This window comes from Nicotiana tabacum, chromosome 22 (assembly GCF_000715075.1).
Source record: "Nicotiana tabacum cultivar K326 chromosome 22, ASM71507v2, whole genome shotgun sequence".
In the NCBI taxonomy this organism is placed as follows: domain Eukaryota; kingdom Viridiplantae; phylum Streptophyta; class Magnoliopsida; order Solanales; family Solanaceae; genus Nicotiana; species Nicotiana tabacum.
In genome coordinates, this window is record NC_134101.1 from 17,297,411 (window position 1) to 17,321,079 (window position 23,669).

The window sequence follows — 23,669 nt, forward strand, 5'->3', positions numbered from 1 at the left end:
GTCATAATTTCAAATTCTAGACTTAATTGTGTGACAAGGAAAAAAGAAAAACACCAGAAAATGAATTCCTAAACAAATAAATACAAATCTGTGACAGTTAGATGCAAGAAATATTCTTCAGCCACAAATAAATAAAGGGGAAGATATATAGGAGCAAGAAATAAAATTTTGTCCATTAAGAAGAATTTATATATTTTTTCTACAAATATATTTCGTAAATTACAGTTTCTGTACTCCCTTAGGGCTGAGAAGAAATACTTACACTCTCATTTGCTGTCTAGTCTCATCAGCTAAGATCAGGTGACTTCTGTGTCTATCTCGGTCGGTGATTTTCCGGTGTCCCGCTTGACGGTGGAGCTACAGCGGCAGTTCCAAACGAAACCCTAACTAAACTCATCTCGGCCCGAACCTTGGACTGATTTAGGCCGCCAATTTCAAATGACGGCCCGGTTAATTGAATAACCACCATTTTCCCTCGGTTGCCACCGATCTACAGTTGAAGGTTCCCTCTTTCTACTTTCCTTTTCTCCGATGATAAAATATTTTCAATTTCTCAAGCTTCAATTTTAATTTAAATGTTTTCCTTAGTAAATAATTTTGTGTATTAAAGTAGCTGACATGCAGTAATTTTACAGGTATAGGACATGGTATGAGAATAGTGTTTTATTGATATATTGGATGTTAAGTGTTGACAACAATTTCTGAGGTTTGATTGAAACTAGTAAAGATTGTTGCTTATTAGAGACTGGGCTAGACTAATAGGCTGAAGCAAAATGATACGTTGATATTTTATGGGAAGCTGCTGATGCTGAATGTGGATTTAACTGTCTCCTTTTAAATCATTGGATGATGTGTATACAATTAGTATTTAGGTCCAGTAGGCAAACTTCAGCCATTGAAGCTTCACATAAGTTGTGCCTGGTTTAATGGACCAACTTATCTAAATTCCTACATGGTCCAGCAGACCTGGTTAAAGTTAATGAAATCATGGCTGGGAATGGAGGTTTCTTCAGTTATTTGTTTGGTTTTTCCGATTTTTTGTTCTTGGAGCTCATTTACTTCTTCATTTGTTCCAGCATCTAAAACTCTTCATTGATGGCTGATCTCAAAGAACGACTGCTTCCACCAAAACCTGCATCAGCAGCAAATCTTAGAGAAGTAACTTTTAGGCCCCCTGTCTCTGGTCGTCAACCTTTTCAAGGTATAGATGTCTTGGGCCTTAAGAAGCGAGGTCAAGGACTTCGATCATGGATTCGGGTTGACACATCTGGCAACTCCCAGGTCATTGAGGTTGACAAGTTCACTATGATGCGTCGTTGTGACCTTCCAGCTCGTGATCTACGTTTATTAGATCCATTGTTTGTTTATCCATCAACAATCCTTGGCAGGGAGAAGGCAATTGTTGTAAATCTTGAGCAGATTCGATGCATCATTACAGCTGATGAGGTTCTCCTATTAAATTCTCTTGACAGCTATGTCCTGCAGTATGTGGTGGAGTTGCAGCGGCGATTGCAAGCTGCAGGAGCTGGTGATGTTTGGCAGCCAGAAGGTGAATTGAGCAGAAGAAGAGGAAGCAGGAATCTTGAGAATATGTTTGGTACTCCATCACCAGATTATTTGCCCTTTGAGTTCCGTGCTCTTGAAGTTGCGCTGGAGGCAGCTTGTACTTTTCTTGATTCTCAGGTATGTAGCAGAAAACACCATCTTTGCAGAATTTGTTTTCATCTACATATAGTATGAGTATATGGCACAAGTTTTGCAATGCAAATCTTGTAAGAACATATGTCTGAGTACTCAAGTGGAGGAGGTGAAATAAAATGGGACATTAGAAGCCGAGAGGTAATTTGGTAAATTAACATGTTACATGTCTGAAAAGACAGTGGGCGGTCTTGAAGTTTGTGCTATTGAATATGGTCCACGTTTCGTTGTTTTGTATAAGATAGCAGCAATGGATACTAACATCCATTGCTAAGAGACCAAAGTTACGTCGGTTACATAAAATAGGATAGGAGGAATAATCTGTTAAAGAGGGGTATTGGCAGCTCATGATCCAGTCAAAGATGGATTGCATTTGCTGGCAAGCTGTGAACTTAATTATCCAGAATATTTAAAAAATATACTGTCTTTATGGGAAAGCAGCACCATAAACTTCTGTCTTTCTTGATTTTGCACTCATGGAAAAGGTTCTATTTCATGACTATTGCTGTTGTTATTATGATGTCTCTTTGTTGCAGCTTTTTATCTTGATCTGCAACTTGTGTTAGTTCTATTTAGAAACTTTTTGTGGTTTGAGTTTTTCCAATGTTTTCCCTGGATTATCAAGTGGGGCTGTAGTTTTAGAAAGCCATTTATTTAGTGAAATTTAGCAGAAAGCTTCACAGTGAAAAATGGACCAAAACATTATCAGTCTAAAGAAGGGTGGTGAGAACAATTCTCAATTATGCCTCATTAATCTCTTTGGTCATATTCTTATGTGGAGCTTCTCTGTAGTACTGGTCAGACCTACATATCCTGACTGGATAAGAGAGTTTGCGTTGACGTTATCCTTGAACTACTACAACCATCCATGCAAAATATGTATGATGCAAGGATCCTTACTTGACAAAGTAAACTTCTCGATATACCTTATGAAAGATCTTGTCCTGAGGGCCAAAAAACAAACACTGAGTTCCAAGAGATAACAGCGACAAGCTTTGTGGAAATTTCATAGTTTTCACATGTAAATTTTGCAAGAAAGAGGTCTTGTCTCGAAGAGAGAGAATGAGCTTACAAGCAACATGGAATTATCATGATTCCATAACGAATCTCTCAGTTTCTTTAATATTCTAAACAAAATGCAAAACCATTTTGCAAGAACACAGGTACCAGCCTGAGCACCAAGAGAACCACTAAAATGACTGTGAACTAAGTGTGTCGTGAACGTTGAATATATATGTCCGTGATCTAGAACAAGTTAAACTAAACAATTGTTTATTATTGTACAACAGGATATTGTAAGGTAGACAAATATTTAGGCTGACATCTGGACCCTTCTTCTTTAGGCACATAGTTCTATATTATATGTTAGTGTCCACCCAGTTATTTTGATTTTGTTTTCTTTCCAATTGACCAGGCAGCAGAACTGGAAATTGAAGCGTATCCATTGTTGGATGAACTTACATCTAAAATCAGTACCTTGAATTTGGAACGAGTTCGTAGATTGAAAAGCAGGCTTGTCGCTTTGACTCGTAGAGTTCAGAAGGTATCCTAGCTATTTAATGTTTTTAGTATTTTCAAGCACAAGTTACTGCTTATATCATCTTACCTTATCACCATCTTTTATCTAGGTTAGAGATGAGATAGAGCAACTTATGGATGATGATGGGGACATGGCTGAGATGTATCTTACTGAGAAGAAAAGGCGGATGGAATTGTCTTGCTATGGAGATCAATCTTTGCTTGGCTACAGGTCAACAGATGGTGCGTTGTCCGTGTCTGCTCCAGTTTCCCCTGTTTCTTCACCTCCTGAGAGCAGGAGGCTTGAAAAAAGCTTGAGCATAGCAAGAAGCAGGCATGAGAGCATGAGAAGTTCGGAAAGTGGCGCTGAAACTCAGAGTATAGAAGAGCTGGAGATGCTTTTGGAGGCTTACTTTGTTGTTATTGACAGCACTCTCAACAAGTTGACATCGGTATCTTCTTGAGTCTCATTGTTTGTCCTTTCATCTTGTGTTCCTTTTCTTAATCAAGCTTTTGTTTTTTCTGTTACAGCTGAAGGAGTATATTGATGATACAGAAGATTTCATTAACATTCAACTGGTATGCATTATACATTCAAGTTGGTCTTACTGGGATTTTACTTCGCATTCGCCCATCTTGACTTATTAAAACATGAAAGTTGTAAGATTGGGATAGGTAAAACGTGCACTTCAATATAATTTCAGGGATCGGTTTTCTCATATCATAGGCAGTTCTTGTTACAGTAACTGTGTACATATGATATGAACTTGATTTGAAGATATTCTATTTGCAGGATAATGTCCGGAATCAGCTTATTCAATTTGAGTTGCTACTTACAACTGCAACCTTTGTGGTTGCCATCTTCGGGGTTGTGGCAGGAATTTTTGGGATGAATTTTGAAATACCAATGTTTAATCAACCGGATGCATTTAAATGGGTCCTAATAATTACAGGTGTTACTGGAGCAGTGATATTCTTTGCATTTTTGTGGTTCTTCAAATATCGAAGATTGATGCCACTATAGATGCTTGAGAGCACAGCCAATTGAGAATACAACAGTTCTAGTAATGAGGACGGATTGCTGGTAATATTCGAAGGCACTTGAGAGTGGATCGTAGTTGTGGAATAAATACACGAGCCTATGAGGGAAATAAGCGCTTCAGTAAAGGCCAGTATCTGTTCGATGCTATCTACCAGAACTGATAGATTTACTGAATCATGTGTTCTTACTACTAGGTAGCTTCAAAGTTGAATTACTCATTATAATAGCATGTATTCTTGGAGTTCAAAAAAATGAAGAATGGCTAATTCTTGTCAAAAATTCAAGGTCAGCACAATGGCGAGTGACTTTGATCTTGCATCACAACTGTTTCAGTGTCTCTAAAGTGCTAGGTAAATACGAAGAGGAAATAAAAATACACAATTGAAGTAGAGTTGGTTTCCCAAATAGAATGAATCGTATGGATTAGCATGTTTTCCCCGTTACCTTTTTCTCTGAATAAAATATACCTTTCTCGTACTAGTTCTATATTCTACTGGTAGTGCGCCATATGTTCTTAGTACGCTATCCGATTTAGCTGTAACTTTATCCAACAACCCAGTATTCTCTGCTTATTCATACATGATTCACAAATGGCAGGTCATGATCCAATGAAGCTAATCTTCGCTAAAACTAGACTCCAGAAGATTACATTTTAAAGAAGACAGAATGGCACTTCAGCTCTTTGTGTGATATTATTTTCTAATTTTCTCTATAGAACAAGCATAACAAAAAGAAAAAATGGAATGAAAAGTAAGGTGTAAGAGAGCTTAACATAACAGTCTAAATGCGACAGAGCAAGCAGTCAAATGAACCCTTACTGAACACCATATCAGGGCTTCACAGTTAAGTTTATTCTTTTTGTTTTTAGAATTATTGCGTCAAAATATTTCTTCAGATTTTACTATTTCAAGTTGTAAAACGACATAAATATCACCTTGGTTTATATATGCCGACTAGAGACTCAGTTTTATCAAATGAGAATTGCTCTCTACTATGATTTACTTAAATAACTTCTCTCTTCTTTTCTTTCTTTTTTTGGAATTTAATAAATAGTACTCCATTTGTAGAGTTTATTTTTGAGTTGAATAAAGTTTTTTTTCCAAACAAAAACACCTTATCACCAAATCCAATGGTTCGTTATATTTCCCTCCACTATCTGTCCAACAACACGAGCCATCAACCAACCATAGTCATGGCCGTAACCACGGCTTTACAGACCCTCCCTTCTTCCTTCACTCTTCCTCGCTCTCACCCTTCACATCCCTTTATCTCTTTTTCCTTTTCCCATTTCCCTATTCGCACACTCTTCCACTCTTCCTCAAGATCAGTACTCCCCAGCTTCAAGGGGGGAATTCAATGCGTCAAGAAAGAAGCTGACCCAAAGCTCGGCGTCAGTGTTTACAAGCCTAAATCATACCAAGTCCTTGTTTCTGATGCCGCCAATTCTCTCGCTTTTGCCCTTAATGATGGAAAGACCCGACTCGAAATTGACTTCCCGTAATTCTCCTATTTCTTCCCTCTAATTAATTGTTTCTTTAATTTGTGCTATAGCTGTTTCATAATTTTCTTCTTGTTACTTTCAAGGAACTTTTCGTAATTAAAGACAAATTATTGAGTATTGGAATGGATATTGGGGATTCATATTGCTGACTCTAACTAGTTTGGGATTAAGGCCCATTAATAGTATGTAGTTGCGTATTTACTGCGCACAGTTTGTTCGTATTTGTGTTATGCAATGGGAGTGGTTTTTTACTACTACTAGTTATGTAGCAACCTTGTGAAAGAAGTTTGTATAGGTAAGTTAAAATTATTCCGAGTCCAAATCGCACGGATGAAACAAAGTTGAAATCTTTTGAATGGAAATACTGTCAGAGCAGTAGAAAATCAGCTTATTTTACCTTTATATACCAATGTGAGTGGTGACTTGGACATAATTGCCTGCTTTTTATGTGGAACAAAAGACCCAAAACCACACCTTTCCACCACCAGGGATGTGTCCCAATATAAAGACATTCGTCTAGAAGTCTCTACTTGTGGATTAGATATTTAACACATTTTTGTGCATATGAATAGGTGACCTAGATTCTGTTGCAATTCCTAATTGTCGTTTACTTAATAACTTTCTTCCAACTGATGAGTATGGTTCCTGTCATAAAAAATGACAAAAGGTAAAAGGAAGTGAAGTGTTTACACATTGAGTAAATTTTTCAAAGCTGAAATTTATGCTAAAAGTTTAGGTGTTGTAAGCTAAAATTGATGGATATTTACCTTAATCTAATATGTCTCGTTTTTAAAATTAGTTACAGATCATGTGCCCATCAGATCTTAGAGTGATGACTTAGTGTGTTAAAGCTAAATATATTTTTCTCCAACAATTTTTAGCTGCATTCATTGTATTGGAAATTTTGTTATCTCCTGCATCTGAACGAATCCGCATTGTATTACTGAATATCTTCATCATATAAAATGAACACTTTTTTACCAAACATCAAGTCAGGTCACTTTCCAAATCAGAACACTTCAAGCACTTTTTAAGCTGGTGTCAGCAGTACATTATTTTTGCCTTTGAATTGTAAATACGTTCATGAAGTTCGATAGGAATATACCCTTTTTGAGTACATGCTTATTCTTTCAATAATAAATTTGTCATTGCTTCTTTCCTGACACTTTTCCTGTTTGTTTTTACTCTCCATTGGTTTACATCTTCAGGCCCTTGCCCACCAGCATTTCTTCTTATAAGGTATCATGTTAACTGTCTTACATTTGTATTAGTTCTGTGCTCATGACATATTGTTGTCAGGAGTTATTCTATTTTTCTGGATAATTATGATCTCTCATATTTTGCATATGACTTGCTATGCAACCATGCAATTCAGGGATCTTCGGATGAGTTCAGTGATGCCAATATCCAACTTGTACTAGCTGTTGTTCAGAAGCTTCAGGAAAAGAAGGAAACTAGAGCTTGTGTGGTGAGAAGAAACTTCGTCATTCTTTTTTTTTTGTAGAAGTTATAATTCACTTGAATGCACAGAAGCAGATCTGACAAGATCCCTCAAATTGTAGGTGTTTCCTGACAAACCTGAAAAGCGTAGGGCCTCCGAGCTTTTCAAAGCAGCTCTTGACTCGGTACTGAATAACTCGTCGTCGATTTCAATTCTCATTTCTGATACTGTGAAATATAGCATTTAGTTCTAGTAGGGAATACCTTCGTGTGTAAGTAGGCTGCTTTCATGAGTGTAGTAGGTTTTGCCTCATCTAAACTTCTTCTTGAACTAGAGGTGAATGATTAAATATTGAAAATCCTTTTTAGCTGTTTATGAAATGGAGTCAATTCATCTTTTTCTTTTTGCACTTTGGAGTTGCAGTTCATAGTGTCTCAAAAATATCATTGAAATCTGATCATGCCTTCTTTAACCCTTTCAGATAGATGGTATTACCATTGGGTCCTTGGATGATATTCCTGGTGGCGCTGTGACCTCATTCTTCAGATCTGTAAGGAATACACTGGATTTCGATTTTGACGATGATAATGAAGGTTAATTGCACATATTTAACTGTTCTTATGATTCCAACTCTTTCATCAACTTAGCCACTGTTGTTCAATAACCAGTTCTCAATAAATCCATTACGATATCCACATAAGCTTTCTTTCTTGTACTTTTCTGGTAGGGGAGAGAGGAGAGGGGAAGGGTGATGAGATCCTGTTTTGTCCTTCAAAGAAAACTGATAGGAAACAGTCTTTTGAATTTTGTTTGGTGTTTAAGGCTTTTAAGTCTTTATGATATAAATTAGAAATCCTGCAAATGTTAGGTTCCCCTGGTGCATTTAACACGAACAGAACTCAAGAACATCAAAAACATGAGTACATACATGCGTCTTGTGCTGATGCTATCCAATCCTGCTTCAAAATCAGCTGGAGTTTTTCTCCTCTAGCGATATTTCATCATACAGTTTGTTTTTGTCTTTTAAAGCATTTTAATCCTTAGGTTTAATGGGTTTAGCTATCTTTTTATTACATTCATTCTGATTTTCTTGAAGTTCTTAAAGGAATTGATGGTTCCGTTAACTCTTGTTTTATTAAAACCTAAACCTCCAAGATTTACAAGGGCCTAGTTACTCAAAGGAACAGCTTGGTTCCGGGTTCTTGCAATGGTCATCAAATATTTGCTTATGCTATGTGTACTGTACCTTAAGGCTTCATGCATCTTTATTGGCTCAGGTCGTTGGAAGTCTGACAAGCCTCCTACACTTTATATATTTATCAACTGCAGCACTCGTGACCTTGCGTACATTGAGAAGTATGTGGTAAGATCTGTTGGTATTAGAAAGTCAAAATCATCTTATTTTTCACTTCCATATTTGCAAGAGATCTCCAGTAAAAATCAAGCTCACTAGTGTATCAATGTGTGGTCATCCTTACTTACAAGTGTCACCCGTTCTTTGGGTGAAAGTCTATCAAACGTTTGTGTCATCAGCCAAGATTGTTGTTGATTCTCTTGGCTAGTGTTCTGACTACATTATTTACACCACTTCCCTTGGATAGAAAAAAGATAAACAAAAGAAAGTAAGTGAAGAAGCAACTTCGAGATTGTGAAAAAGACACAACTGTCATTTAGAAGTGCCTTGCATGAAGCTTTTTCTCGCAGTCCTGTCCCTTTGATTTTCATTAGTTTAATTTGTTTCTAGAAATAACGTGAACTGTCTGATACATTGTTCGTTTGCTCTTCCATGTACTATAGCTTAATTACTTAGCTTATTATTATCGTTTTTCGTGACCTTAGTATTTAGTTTTTATTTTATTGTATCTTTAAATATTGGGTATGTTGTTGTTGTTGTATTGTATCTTTAAATAAATATTTCTTTTATGCATTTATTCAAGGGTTGATGATATTGACATCTATTGCATTGGCAATGTGCAGGAAAAAATTGCTATGTCAACCCCTAGCCTCCTTTTCAATCTAGAGCTTGACACCTTGCGGTATTAAATTCTGATTAATATTTTTTTATTAGCTTTTTTATCCCCTCAATTGCATGATTAACCAATAAGTTTATTCAAAATTGCAGCGCTGACCTGGGTATTTTTGGCTTTCCACCCAAGGAATTGCATTACCAATTTCTTTCTCAATTCACCCCAGTTTTCTATATTCGAACAAGAGAGTACTCAAAGGTGACAAGTTTGTAATCTTGGTTTTATCTTCGTCTGTCTTTTGTCCATGTTGTAATTCCGTATGAATAATTTCTTTTTTCTTTTTCTAATGGAAGACAGTTGCAGTGGCACCTTATATTGTGAACTACAATGGAGCTCTCTTCCGTCAATATCCTGGTAAGATTTCGTTCATCTGGTTATACGCTTATTTAGGGATTCTGTTACTTCTATTTCATCATTTCTCTATTTTTTATCGACTTCTCTTCTTGTTTCTCAATTATATATCCTTCTTTCTGATACCAAAATATGAGTGCAGATTATTTTCTTTGTGTTTACTCCAGTAGAACAATAAGATATAAGAGGATACTTGTAAATATTTCCAACCTTTGCAAATTTACTGTAGTCCAGGTCATATTATGAGTATAAAATCAAATCTGATCCTAGGAGCTGTTTTCTCACTTGAAAGTGAGATGAGAGAAGAAAATGAAACCCCTTATTCCAATTCTTGTCTTTGTTTGTGAACATTAGGACGACATACTGTCAAATGTAAACTCTTTGCCTGTTATAGTTATTTGTGGAACTCTACATAATCAAGAATAGTTTCCTTTTATAGAAAATTCAAATGCTGTAAATGAAATTAAAGTATTTGAAATGAGATAATTAGCATCGGGTCAGAGTAAAAGATTTCCAGCACTTTTTGTTTCATATAATATTCATCAATGTTGTTCTCTGATATTGAGGCTGAGGTATAGGTAATGTATCTGCTAATCACTCATCATTCAGATTTCAGGGCATTGACTTGCTCCATCTTATAGTTGGTAAACAGAGAATATGTCAAATAGCAATATCAACCCCATCTTGCAAAATAAACAAATAAACAAAAGACAAGAGAACAGCACCTGCAGCTAACTTGTAAGATTGTGTATGTGGTGTCTCTATGGAAATACCAACAACCTTTAGCTTTGTTTTAAATTTTGCAGGGCCTTGGCAGGTGATGCTGAAACAGACAGATGGTTCTTTTGTTTGTGTGGCAGAAAGCGCAACTCGCTTCACTCTTGGCGAAGTAACTATACATCTGATCCTTGTGCTTCTTAATTAACTTTTATGGTAAATAAGTTGCTCATTAGGGTGTTATGGCAGACCAAGGAAGAACTATTGAGAGTCCTCGGACTGCAAGAGGAGAAAGGAAGCTCACTTGAATTTCTCAGAAGAGGCTACAAGGTCTCTTTATATTAATTTCATCCTTTTCATAATTTTGTGTTTATTTGTGTTTTCTCCCATTACTCAAATAAACTTCTCATTGCTTATCCTAAGATGATCAGTAAATTACGCAATAGATTTGAGAATCTGTTTGAATGATGGGTTAAATGTCTTACTGCAGACTGCAACTTGGTGGGAAGAAGATGTTGATTTAGAAGCGTCCTCTGCATGGCGTAGCTGAACAGAAGATTGCCAGAGAAGATAATGGCGGGTGGAGAGTTAAAACATAAAATTCGGGTGGTGGAGGAACAAGCTACTAATATTCCAGATTTGTTGATCCAGCATTTCCTTCAGAGAGATGTTCTTTGTATTCACTTTACTTGTATATTTCCACTAAAAAGAAGGTTGTCTTTTAAAGAAGTGACAAGTCCTTGAAGTCTCCTTGCTCTAAACCACATCTCTATAAGATTAAACTTTGTCATGTATTACTGTAATCCGAATTAGTGATTTATTGAGAGTGACGAGCGAGAGATGTAAAAATCTAGCATTAATTCAGTGTTTGGTTATTTGTTTTGATGCTTGCATAAAATTCAGCATTCTAATACATTGTTTGGTTGTCTTTTTTTGCATGTAAAATAAATCTATATACTATTATTTTATACAGGATAGAAGGTAAAATAAGAACATCTGGGGATTAGTATTACATGGATTGAAACTACTAAAATGTACCCAAAAAAAGCCTCATGTATTAAACAACTTATTTAATAATAAGTAAATAAAAATATATTTTAATCCTGATATTCAAATTCATGTATTACTAATCAATGTATTACAGTCCTTGCATGGCTAATCATTACATTACAATCCATATATTTTTAATCCTTATATTATAATTTTAGCATTACTAATTTCTATAAAACTTATCTCTAAACCAAACAACCCCTTATTTTAAGACGACATTAACGACTCCTGAACTAAAAATCTTAATTTCAGAACAATTCAGAATATTTTTGTCCCGAAAAACTAAAATTCAGGTCGCACTGGCTAATTCGTAAAATAGGATCCATTAGTATGGCTACCTGATGGTATTTCTACCTTATTTTAAGACACATTATCCACCATTGGGCCCAATAGTACCAGGTCTATTCGAATATTCTGCGGACAACATAAACTTGGCACTGGAGGTCGGAGCCGACTTTCTGTTTTGGGACTTCCCACAGTATAGATTCCAAAAAGGGTACAAAGCGAAGGGACATACAAGAACTAAAAAAGCAAGCGAGAAGATATGGGGTTATGGGCATGCATAGGAGTGATATCGCCATTTCCATTCTACTACTTTCTCTGGACAAATCCTCAAACATGGGTCGATCTGTGCGGAAGAGGACGTGACCCTTGCAAACTTATGGCTATGGTCTCTCACGTTATAAAGTTGCTACAGTTCATCTCCCTCTTCTCAGTTTCCACATTTTCGTGGCCTCCTCCGCTTTATTTTTGGCCCCTCTTCATTTTTGGCCAGTTCCTTAATTTCAGGTCAGTTTCCTCGAGCTTCAAAGCCCTTGACCCTTTTCTATACGTAATTGATCTTCTTTCTTTCTATGTATATTGTCAATGGACAAACATTGTACCGATGTTCTTTTAACGAAAGATTATGTCAATTTGTAAATTGTCTAACACATGCTTTGGTCTAGTGCTGTTTGCTAGAAATTAAATTCTTGAAACTAGAATGAAAAATGACAAATCTAGGATTTCAATGTAATTGGCCTAAACAAGCTGAATAGAAACAAAGGATTGATTGTCTCTAGAGCTTTGATTCAATGACAAAAAATTACAGTGTGGAATGTGTAGCAGATCTCACGTCACGAATTCGAATACTAGCTAGTGAACCAAGTATTTAAGTGGAGAAATGGTAGAGGGATGGGCCCATTATCCATAAAGTTTTAGAGCTAAATATCAAAGATTGATATAGCTGACACCAACTAGTTTGAAATTGACATGTAGTTTTTTCGATGTGTTGATTGACAAATGAGATAGCTAGGATTTTGTCAATTGTTAGAAATTTTTAATGCATGGAGGAAAGGGATTGCCTCCCCTCCCCCCTTGTCTTCAATTCGCTGGGAGCCGGTTTGATCATTCTTTACTGAAGGGAAGCATTTATGATATGGTTTCTCCTATTCAGTGGAATCATATAAGCCTCCGAAAGACTTGTTTTATTGTCGTCATGGATATTCAATGTATGCAAAGCACAAAGCTGCCGTATTGGCAATTTGATAAAGAACTAGTACATAGTTGTGCAAGGAGAACTACATGTTGTATTAATGCATATTGCCACAGGGTTAGATGTGGGTTTTTTAGAGGTTCATGTGCATTTCTCTGTCAGTTTATAAGCAATCGTATTGTATAGGAGAAGAGGTTTGTTCAATCAATTCAGAAGTTTGATGTGCCAGTGCCATCTCAGATTGCTTAAATTATAGTAATCACATCAAACCAGTTCAGCCTGATCACATCAGCTGATTAAGGTTTACAAATTGGACCTGCAAAAGTAATGATGGAGAATTTATAGGTTCAAATGAAACCCTCCAGCTGAAACCAAACAGCACACAGGGATTGTAATCAGTTTAGTGTGGAATATATAAGGGCTACAGATTCTCAGCCTGCAATGTCAGCCAAAGTCAAAGTAGTGTATGTATGACACTAGCAGCTTGACACGACGACCGGACTATATATTAACTAATGTCTCTGGAGATATGGGGGAAATTTCAAGGATTTGGGTCTTAATACTCTTTACCTCCCACCTCAGACACGTAGGTTGACTTTGACAGTCAATTTGATCTGTTTATTTTGAATTTAGAAATTTAGAAAATAATAGTTGGCAGTTAATAATTATGGACAAAAGTTTTGTCCGGAAGACTATATAAATCATGGATAATGTGATGAAGTCCTACTTGGGATGGGATACAGATTAAATGTTGGATATTTAGCTCTGACCGGAGTTCCGACCAATCTTATTTAATAGGTAGATTATTTCGGCTCATAGAAGAGTAATGAGTATGAGGTTCACTACCTAACTTAAAGCGTAGTTATTTAGTATAGGTTTCTTGTGATCATACATTTAAGTAACTTTATACAAGCATTTATCTAAAGACTAATTCCAAAGAGATAGAGTTTGAAAGGCTTAAAATAGTCAAATACCTAGGGCAACATAATTGAATCATTTATCAAAGAAGAAAAGGATTAAGAATCAAGTCTCCTTGAATTTAATTTAAAAACATATAACCAACAGTGACTAACCTGTTTAAACCACATTGATCACGATCATCGGAGTAGTTACCACTCCAATGGCGATTTTCAGATTAGAGATCTGACAAGGCACCAGCTATCGCTTTGGATATTCTGCTGGCAATTTGTTACCTGGTTATTTTGGACATAACAATCCATATCTTGAATGAAGCTATATATTGGTTCCATCTTATCAGGAGTGACTGCTATGTTAGAGGTGCACTCCAATTGGTTGTCCAGGTTTTACATTTAGTTCTTTACACTTTCTGGTTTCATGGGTGTAATAATTTATAAAACTGCAGGGTATACCAACTGTTGGGAGAATCAGGCACTTATTATGGCGTACGCTTTGGGAAGAACATCCCTTGGGTAACAGAGTTTCCTTTTGGAGTAATAAGAGATCCTCAGTATGTGGGCAGCATTTTGAGTCTGCTAGCTTGCCTCTCTTGGGTTCCTTTCTTGTACATTTTCTTATGGGTGCTGGGCTATGTTTTTATGATTCACATAGAATCCAAGGAAGATCCAGCTACTCGTGCAAAGCCACTCTCTTAAGGGTATAGAAGATACAGCAGCTCCAAACATCAAGGAAATGATGCTGCTTGCTTTTGCATTCCTGAGGAAGAGTCTTTTTGATAAAGTTCTAGCATTAAGGGTAGTTCTTGATTGCTTTTTTAAATCAGACTTATCTATATTTTGAATGATTGTTTAAGTTTCTTTTTCTTTTTGTTTGAAATTTTGAATCAGCCAACATAATTTTAGCCATAAGCTATGTCTTTTAGGATTAAAACAATTTCGAGGCAATAAAGAACAATTTCCTTCCTTTTTCCCCTGTGAATGGATTTTGAGAACACTCTATGTCCTCTCTGGATAGAGCAAACTGAATGATTTCTCAGCAGTTGGTGCAAAATTTTCAAAGTAGCAGCCCCCGGATACAATGTGTAGAGGTGAGAAACTGGAGATATGATGTGATTACGATTGATAAGGTAATATAAGGAATCAAAGACGGGTATTTTGAACGGCCAATTGCTTGAGTTGTAAAAGTCTGCGTTTACCGGAAGAAGAGAGAAAAAAGAAAGAAAATAAAACAAGAACTCTTTAGTAGCTGGTGGACTTGAGCATGACTTTGATTTCATTGCCTTGTTCTCCTCGCTATGGTGCACATAATCAACGAGGACGGGTCCTTTGACATATACATACGGGGTTTTGTGGACCACAAGCCTATAGTTAGTTTGAAAAAGAGCCTTGACATAACTGATAAAGTTATTGCCATGTGACCAGGAGGTCACGGGTTCGAGCTGTGGAAAAAGCGTCTTGCAGAAATGCAGGGTAAAATTGCGTACAATAGACTCTTCTGCTCCGACCCTTCCCCGGACACAGCGTATAACGAGAGCTTAGTGCACCGGGCTGCCAAGCCTATAGTTAGTTAAAAAATAAGACCAGACCTTGTTAGGGAGTTGGACCAACTGAGGTGTACGCTTTCATGCAAGTGGCTGGAATCAGAAAAGATTGTTGCGTCAGAATCATGATTATATATTATATAGCAGGTTACATCCTATATTTTTCAGATTACCAGATCATGCTTATTATCCCAACTTATTTTATGTAACTTAAATTGACGCTGTAATAAAATTATTCAATGTCAGTGTACATTAACTTGAACTCATAGATAATTAGCTGAGCATCCAGAAGCAAATATAATTGGATATTTCTTAATCTCATTTCAATATTCTCCAACGTTGTCAAATTCAACAACTTAAATGTTAAGGACCATGCAGTCTCAATCTAGCAAAAACTCAGAACAAGTTTGGTCCATATGCAGGACCCAATATGGCTGCTGTTGATAATTAGTCCATGGCAAGATCCCATTCTCACGTGCACTTTCCAGTCCAACTTTGCGTCTCGAAAGCTACACTTTTTCTGTATTTACATTGAACAACTTGTTTCTTTTTTTTTTTTTACTGAACTTTCCAAATGAGTCTAAGTTGGAAAACATTGAACAATTGTCTAGCCTATCCATAAATAGAAATTGACTGGTGTGCAGGACTTTCGTTTACCATCTACTTGTTTGATTATTATGTTGGAGAATTTTTCCTGAAATGGCAGCAGCAAGTGCTGCTTTGAAACTTGGATCTTTAGTCAATGAAGAAGCCATTTGCTCTATCAAGAACTGTTGAAACTCTGGCTTACTATAGTGATCCCTTTCTGTTGTCCTATGTCTATTGCCGCCTGTAGGACTAATACTGCTACTCGTCTTCATGATATCGCCTTTTGCAACTGTTTTAGGTTCAGTAAGATCGAGAGTAATGGTTGGTCCTGAGGGATTGAGAGTGGTAGAGCAAGGGACTGAAGCAGTAGTACCCACAATAGTTCTCACATTTAAACGGCTGCCGCTGGAAGTAGTAGTAGTAGTAGTAGTAGTAGTACCAGCAGCTGCCTCTGGTTTTGAAGGGTTTATTGGATGGTTATGTTCTCCTTCATATGTTGCCACCACAATTGACTGATCGTCTATGCTTCTTTGCACCTGAAAAATGCCGCACAGCTTCTTGTTAGAATAACTATAGAATTGGTCACCATCTTTTGTACAATTATCTAACTAATCTAGCTAGCCACTATAGCAGTAGAATTACGAAAAAGGATTTGTGTTTCTAGTCTGTTGTAGCAAGAAACCTGTCTTATTATTGATGTAACTAATCTCATTTTTCATGGACGATTATATGATGACCAAACAGTGTAAAAGGGCTTTATACTATCTTTAGCTGTGAGGAAGAAAGAAATCAGCGTTGCATACTAAAACTATATAGTGAGCTCATTTTTGCTTCACTGTTTTACATTTTATATTACCCCTAATTGACTCTTTTCGGTTACTGGATACCGAGAACATATTAGGCGTCCTAATTAAGTAGTACATTCATGTTCTCCTCAGGACTTAACCCAACTTTCAGTATAACATAGCTTATAAAAAGAGTGATTGTGAACTAGTAGTAACAAAATTGGGTTTTGGAGTTTTACCTTCTTCTTGACGGGGCAGCCAGGAGCAAAAGAGCACCTGAAGTAAGCTCTTGGAGAAGGATTGTCTCTGGTTACTTTCTGACCATACTTTCTCCACTGATAACCATCCTTTACAATCTGCAAATATGTTAGCTTTACCTCATTACAAGTTGCCGTAATTAGATCAGTTTAAGCTTTTAGGTGAGATGATTACACATTTCAATTTCAAGATGGCAAATTCAAGTATTTTCAATTCTCACATAAAATATTGTTTGAAGGGTCTTTAACTAAGAGAAGAGTATGGACTTACAAGAGAAGTATCAGATGCTTCTGTCTTCATAGAAACAACAGAAACCTTAGTTTTTATGTGCTCTTCTCTAGGTTTCTTGCAACTAGACTCTTCATCACTTGAGCTGCTTTCTGATGAACGTCCACAAACAATATCCAAGTTGTTGTTTTTGTTGTTGTTGTTGGGATTGGAGATATTTTCAGCTTTTCTTTTCCTTGATCCAGCACTATCATCTACTACACCATTATTCTGCTGGTTGTTCATATACTCCATTAATTGGTTTCTTAAAGCATTGTAATTTTCACACACTACTGTGAGCATCTCTGTTAGCTTCTTGTTTTCACTGCTCACTCTGTTCAGTTCCTCCAACAAATCACCTGCCTGAATGAACACAATACAAAATAAAACAAATTAACAAACGCATAAAAAGCCAATCTTCACAGTTATTCCAATATAATCGAGTAAAATGGCCAGCCCGGTGCACTAAGTTCTCGGTATGCGCAGGGTCCGGGAAGGGTCGGACTACAAGGGTCTATTGCACGCAGCCTTATCTTACATTTCTGCAATAGGCTGTTTTCCCGACTCGAATCCGTGACCTCCTTGTCACACGTCAATAAATTTATTATTTATGCTAAGGCTTCTCCAATATAATCGAGTGAACAAGAATAAAAGTTACAAACCTCATCTTTCACCAGCATAGTGTCTCTGCTCAATCCAGTGAAATTACTCTGAACTTCTTGTTTCTGAAAACAAAAAAGAACATCTATATTAAGTAAAATACAATCACAGAAGCATATATTCATTTGGGCTGAACCATAGAGTCCAAAAATCTCCACATACCGCCACTTTATCAAGAACTGGAAGAGGTCTAAAACTCAAATCCAAGGAAGTATCAACCAAACTTGTGAATTCCATTGCTTTAATTTCTTCTTAGTAGGATTTCAACAATACACAAATAATAAAATCCTTCTTCAGGTGTAAGTAACACTTCTTCTCAAATATCTGATGATAGCACAATGAAAGTAGAGGGTTAAATACAATACTAGGAATTGACCAAGTTGTAAGAAGGTGAGGAGAAAATCAAAGAGAGAGATAGGATATTGAGAGTTAGAAGGATCTTTTCATTCTTTCATTTTCTTAACAGCTTACTTATAGTTGTAAAATTTGTACTAGTAACGCAAGTGGTTGGTTCAGTAGGACATGTATATTCAATAAAGTAAGTTAAATTGCCTTATGTCGGCCCATCATATTTTGACTTTCTTTACACTAGTCAAGGTCAAGCCAACCCTAGGGAAACTAGAAAGAAACATGTATATATGGATAAAAGAAAAGAAAAATTAAAAAGGGTGCTAGATTTTGGATATATAGCATATAATACAAGTTGAATATTGAGTCTTGTTTTGACCAATATGCCAACCTACTCGCTCGTATTATATCATTTGGTACGTCAGCACCAAAGGAAAGTGCATTATTTATTTGATATAAGTACGTGTTTACAAACATTTTCCACGTTATCTCTATCTTTTATTGCCTGCGAGTAGGATAGGCATAATTTGGACAAACCCATAATTATAATCGAAATTTGCATTTATTGAATTTTGGTTTGAATTTTCGGATTACGGATTGTATGTTGGATTTAGTACGAAGAATTTTTGAATATTTGGAAATTTGAATTTTTATACCTTATATTTGGTGCTATCCATTAGACATTAATCCATTCCATATACCCAATACTAATAAGTCTAATACCTTACCCATTAGACATTAGCTCATATATTCAACTATTTGTATATTATTTTACTATTGTTAATTTATATCAGCATTAGTTATGTCTGTATTGTATTTTCTTAATAATGATTTTATTACTTGCATGAAAACTTTATTTGGATGTTATTTTTGTAAGAAGAATAAATATATCAACTTATATGTTCAAAGTCGAAAATCCGAAATATTCAAATTGATTAATCCAAAATCACACTTAAAAAATCCGATCCATTCAAACTTATTGAATTATTATTTTTTTAATTCGAAAACCAAAAATTCAAAATTAAATTTTCATGTCCAAATCCATCTGCCCGAACGTACACCCGTGCTTATGAGGTCTGGATTCTGAAAGAGCAGAAATCTTGAATATTGGATTAGAATTCGGTATTAAAGTGCATTTAAAAATACGCGCACACAGCTCACCAATTTAGCTGTCCAACACGCGGGTCTCTATGTGTATTCCACGACAGTATTGGAGGAAGGGATATTATATTCGTGGAGTATTTTCTAGGGAAACTTACACAAATGTCCGAAATAAGTCTCAGCTTATCAACCTCTAATCATCAGTTATACACTTATCAAAACTAGTCAAGTATATATAAAAATTAAAAAATCAAATAAATAAGGTTCTTTCTCTCAAAGAATCACATGCAAAAATTTCCTTCCATATTTTTAAACGTGATTAGTAACATTAAATGCAAGACGGAAAGGAAATTCCATGGATGAGGTAGCAAATAAGGTGATGAAATACAAAAAAAAATACAATATTCCAAAAATCTAAGCAAAAAAAGGAACTTTTTTATTGGATATAGTTGAAATTCATTGAAAACATATAGATAAGTCAATATACAAAATTTGAAGAAGATTGGAGGTGATTTGGACTGGTTTTGTATCGAAATTCGTAATTAAATCGAGTTCAAAAAGGTTTCTGCGACACATGTATCAAACATGTATCACGCATGTATCTCACACATAGGTATACATGTGATACACAATTGATACAAATATAATACATATGTGATACACAGTATGATACACATATCATTTTTTCATGTTCAGTTTTTACTTCGAATTTTCAATTCAAACCACATCAAAACTTCACCAAATCATCCCAAAACTAAGATTCAAGCTTCTTAAGATGTAAAGTCTATTCTAATAACACCCACTTAAAAGAAAGCAAAACTTTGACCCTTTTTTATTACAAATAGCTAATTGGCTAATATTAGTAATATTTTATGAATTGACCAATTTTGATAATGAACTACTTATAAATGAACATAACTGGTAGTTTCGTATTTTCTATTGGCAGAAACTGATAGAACTAGGTAAATATAAACAGATAGCCCCAATACTTAATTCTAACATATTTGAACAAAATAATTCCTGTTTTTTGGAAAATGGGAAGTCCGAAATCGATCTTCTTAATTAGTCTGAAGTCTGCAAGTAATAAGACAATCATCTGTTTCTTTCGAATTAATCAATTTCATATCCAAAATTATTATGCTAAATCAAGAAAATAGATGCTTGTAACTAGAAGATGATTAGGAAAGCTAGATTGTTAGAAAATTTCCAAAACTACAAAAGTTGAAATTGTATAACTTCATTTTCTAGATAAGGAAAATTCAGAATGCATCGAAATTATGCAGTTGACTCCGACAAAATGTTTGGAATTCAATTAATTTAGAACCTTGAGATAAGGACTCCAAAAATATTTCAATGTATTTCACATGACAAAGTCTTAATTTTTATTTTTTAACTAGTCATGTATGAGAGATTAACTTTGATCTCTACGCCAGAAATGGAATGGACAGTAAACTAGGTGTCAAAGTTGGCTACCCGCCAGCCATAGCTGTTAACAAATCGAAGAGAGAAATAGATCACTAGTAATTTTAATACATACTTTATCTCCTTTAGTTTATACGCACTCTTATATTTTTACTTTCTTCTAGATGATTGCTATATATTTTTATAATAGAATTTTTTAACTTTTAACTTCTCATGGCATACTTTTATAGTAATAAGATATCAAAATACGTTTAAAATTATATCTTCTAATAAAGAGACTTTTAATGTGTGTAAACGTCTTTTTTTTTCTTTTAAACACAATGTCCACACTTAAGGAGGTACATAGGTCGGTTTGGTTCGTATTTTTTAATTACCAAACCAAACCAATTGTGTCAGATTATTAAATCTAAAGACAAAACCAAACGTTGGGTTTTTTAATCTCGATTTTTCTCCAGTTTTTCGGGGTTTTATTTTGATATAGTTTTAATAGCACAAAACATAGAATTTGTGCTCCAAATATTTCTTTAATCCTAGTAAGACATAGCTATATAAGGTGTTTCTAAGAAACTAACATAAAATATGAGATGAGTCATGGCATTGTACTAAAAATTCAATAATAAAGATAATAAAATCGCATAAAACAAATATCATTAATAAGCCATAATGAAAATAAACATAATCTCAAATTACTAAGTTGCTAAAATAAGTATGACTAATAAGTATTATTATTTACATAACTAAATATTAAAAAAATAAAAAAAATTACATTTTATCTAAACCATGAAAAAACTAAATAAATGGATATGTCATTCCTAGCAATTGAATTGAATGTCTTTTGTTAGCATTAATATTGATTTGATCTTGGTTTGGGATTTGTTTGAGTTACTAATATTTATGGACTATTAAACTTATTGGAGTATTCAAAAATTATAAGTCCAAACTTGAAATAATAAGTTAAAAATAAAATTATGAAAAAGTTTAAGAAATATTGATAAACTACACTAGAATAAATATTTTTATATATTAAATATATTTAAAACTTCTATAAATGTAATATCGGGTTGGTTTGGTTTCGATTTTGACTTTTTTTTAGTTAAAATCAAACCAAGACACCAAGCCAATTATGGTCGGGGATTTTTCCCCAACACCAAACTAAATTAAACCAAATCATAATCGATTTTTCTCGATTTAACTCGAATTATTGATTTGGTGTGATTTGTCGATTTTCTTTGTATACCCCTATGTGCCGTCAAACAATTGTCATTTACAGTAATATGGAGGGAGAAATCAATTGTAAATGTAACTTCAAGTGAAGTTGGCAGAGAGAATATTGAGTGAGACGCGACAGGGAGAAACTCCTTAATTAGTTGCTATTATAGGAAACATTTCCTTGTCAATTCCTTATCTCGTATTAGTAGTATAGTATAGTAGTACTTGGAGATTTAATTAAGATATAAGTGCAATAGAAATAAATTAATTAAAGGAGTCGGAGCCTGCTCCAAATGTTTGTTCATTTCCCATTTTCTTAGTTGTAACCAATGTTTTATGAGAAGCATAAGGCGGGGCGTTTTACATGTACCTCACCGAACCGTAAGCTTCGAGATACGGGGCGTAAACCCCACATATATTTAATTTTTAATATTTTATAAAATAATATAATGACAGTAAATATTTATAAACATGTAAAATTACATAAAAATTGAAGAAAATTATAAATATGTGAAATATATATATGTGCTCCACAAAAAACTAGTTAAAATAATTTATTACACGCTACTTACAAGCACAAGTAACTTGAGTTTAAAAGAATAAAGTTTTCTACATTGAGGAACAAAAAGGATGATTAACCTGCAATTTGAACTTTGAACTTGCTGCTACGAAGGAGAATGCAGTTCTCTTTGTATTTGTAAAAAAAAAAAAAAAAAAAATCTTTGCTTTTGGGAGATATTAGCAGACTAGTGGACAAGATAAAGAATTGTGAAAGACCATGAATTAGGGCTTCAATCAATAAAATATGTCTTGACTTTTAAATTTAATACTTTTGAGTTCCTTTTTAAATCTTTTGAGTAATTACCAAACTTACTTTTGAGAATTTGGGTATTATATGAAGGACTTATTCAATAAATTTTATTTTAATTTGAAAAAGTCTATGAGGCTTACTCCTCACAAAAAAGCGCGCATCAAACGCCTGGACGTACGTCTCGAACCCCCGGACGTACGTCCCGAACTCCCGGACGTACGCCCCGAATTGATGGGCATACGCCTCTTGAGACTTTCGTCCCACACTATCGCTCCGGGGCTCATCCCGAAAATGACTTTTAAAACACTATTTGTAACGAGAAGGAAAAAATAGCGTAGCGTTCAAGAGTCAACAAGAAAAAAATTGTTGAATCGTAAACTCAACCTTCAAACTTGTATTATTAAAATACTAGCAATCTATCTATCTATCACAAGCCCACTTTCGGTTGTCCCAAAATAAAATTTTAGGAAAAAGTACTCCAGTCAATATATACTACCTAAGAGTTGACATTGAACTCGAAGTAAAAACAAAAACTCAAATAAACTATATTTATAAAAAAATAAAATATTATCAAATGTGAACTGAAAAATTAAAAGGAAAAACTGTTAAACGGAGTACAAAGTTGGAAAACGTAGTAATTAATGCATCATAATCTGAAGTCAGGACGACCAATGACGGTGATCCAATTTCCACAATTACCTTGACATTAATCCAAAAGCTTTTGATAATCGTTTCAATTTACTTAACTAATATTCTTTCTGTCTCATATATTGTATCATGTTTCTTTTTTACACATCCCTTAAGAAATATTAATTAGAAAAGGGATTGGATTATTCTATCCTTATTTATATCATAAGATATAATCTCTTTTCATTGAATATTTATTCTATTTAGGTGTTATCTCCATCTTCAAAAATAATTATTACTAAGGATAAAAAAAAAA

General features: G+C 34.8%; 4 protein-coding genes across 4 annotated transcripts; 3 read left to right on the top strand and 1 right to left on the bottom strand.

Moving 5' to 3' along the window:
* Positions 1-105: 105 nt before the first annotated feature.
* Positions 106-4,537, top strand: LOC107824590 (magnesium transporter MRS2-1). Its single transcript, XM_016651392.2, has 6 exons — positions 106-502; positions 1,077-1,683; positions 3,113-3,241; positions 3,327-3,668; positions 3,748-3,795; positions 4,010-4,537. Exons 2-6 carry the CDS (start codon positions 1,096-1,098, stop codon positions 4,238-4,240), a joined length of 1,338 nt encoding a protein of 445 aa, XP_016506878.1. The 5' UTR covers positions 106-502; positions 1,077-1,095; the 3' UTR covers positions 4,241-4,537.
* Positions 4,538-5,230: 693 nt separating this feature from the next.
* Positions 5,231-11,193, top strand: LOC107824589 (protein LPA3). The gene is made up of 12 exons (XM_016651391.2): positions 5,231-5,755; positions 6,968-6,998; positions 7,135-7,227; positions 7,322-7,384; positions 7,682-7,793; positions 8,478-8,563; positions 9,178-9,236; positions 9,323-9,425; positions 9,521-9,581; positions 10,385-10,467; positions 10,545-10,625; positions 10,786-11,193. The coding sequence occupies exons 1-12, from the start codon at positions 5,388-5,390 to the stop codon at positions 10,843-10,845; spliced, it is 1,200 nt and encodes a 399-aa protein (XP_016506877.1). The 5' UTR covers positions 5,231-5,387; the 3' UTR covers positions 10,846-11,193.
* A 552-nt stretch (positions 11,194-11,745) lies between these two features.
* LOC107824588 (phosphatidyl-N-methylethanolamine N-methyltransferase) lies at positions 11,746-14,700 on the top strand. Its single transcript, XM_016651390.2, has 2 exons — positions 11,746-12,134; positions 14,183-14,700. The coding sequence occupies exons 1-2, from the start codon at positions 11,890-11,892 to the stop codon at positions 14,430-14,432; spliced, it is 495 nt and encodes a 164-aa protein (XP_016506876.1). The 5' UTR covers positions 11,746-11,889; the 3' UTR covers positions 14,433-14,700.
* An 857-nt stretch (positions 14,701-15,557) lies between these two features.
* LOC107824587 (putative WRKY transcription factor 40) lies at positions 15,558-18,228 on the bottom strand. Its single transcript, XM_016651389.2, has 5 exons — positions 17,998-18,228; positions 17,838-17,900; positions 17,179-17,538; positions 16,890-17,006; positions 15,558-16,401 (listed from the first exon to the last, which is right to left on the bottom strand). The coding sequence occupies exons 1-5, from the start codon at positions 18,070-18,072 to the stop codon at positions 15,931-15,933; spliced, it is 1,086 nt and encodes a 361-aa protein (XP_016506875.1). The 5' UTR covers positions 18,073-18,228; the 3' UTR covers positions 15,558-15,930.
* Positions 18,229-23,669: the final 5,441 nt, after the last annotated feature.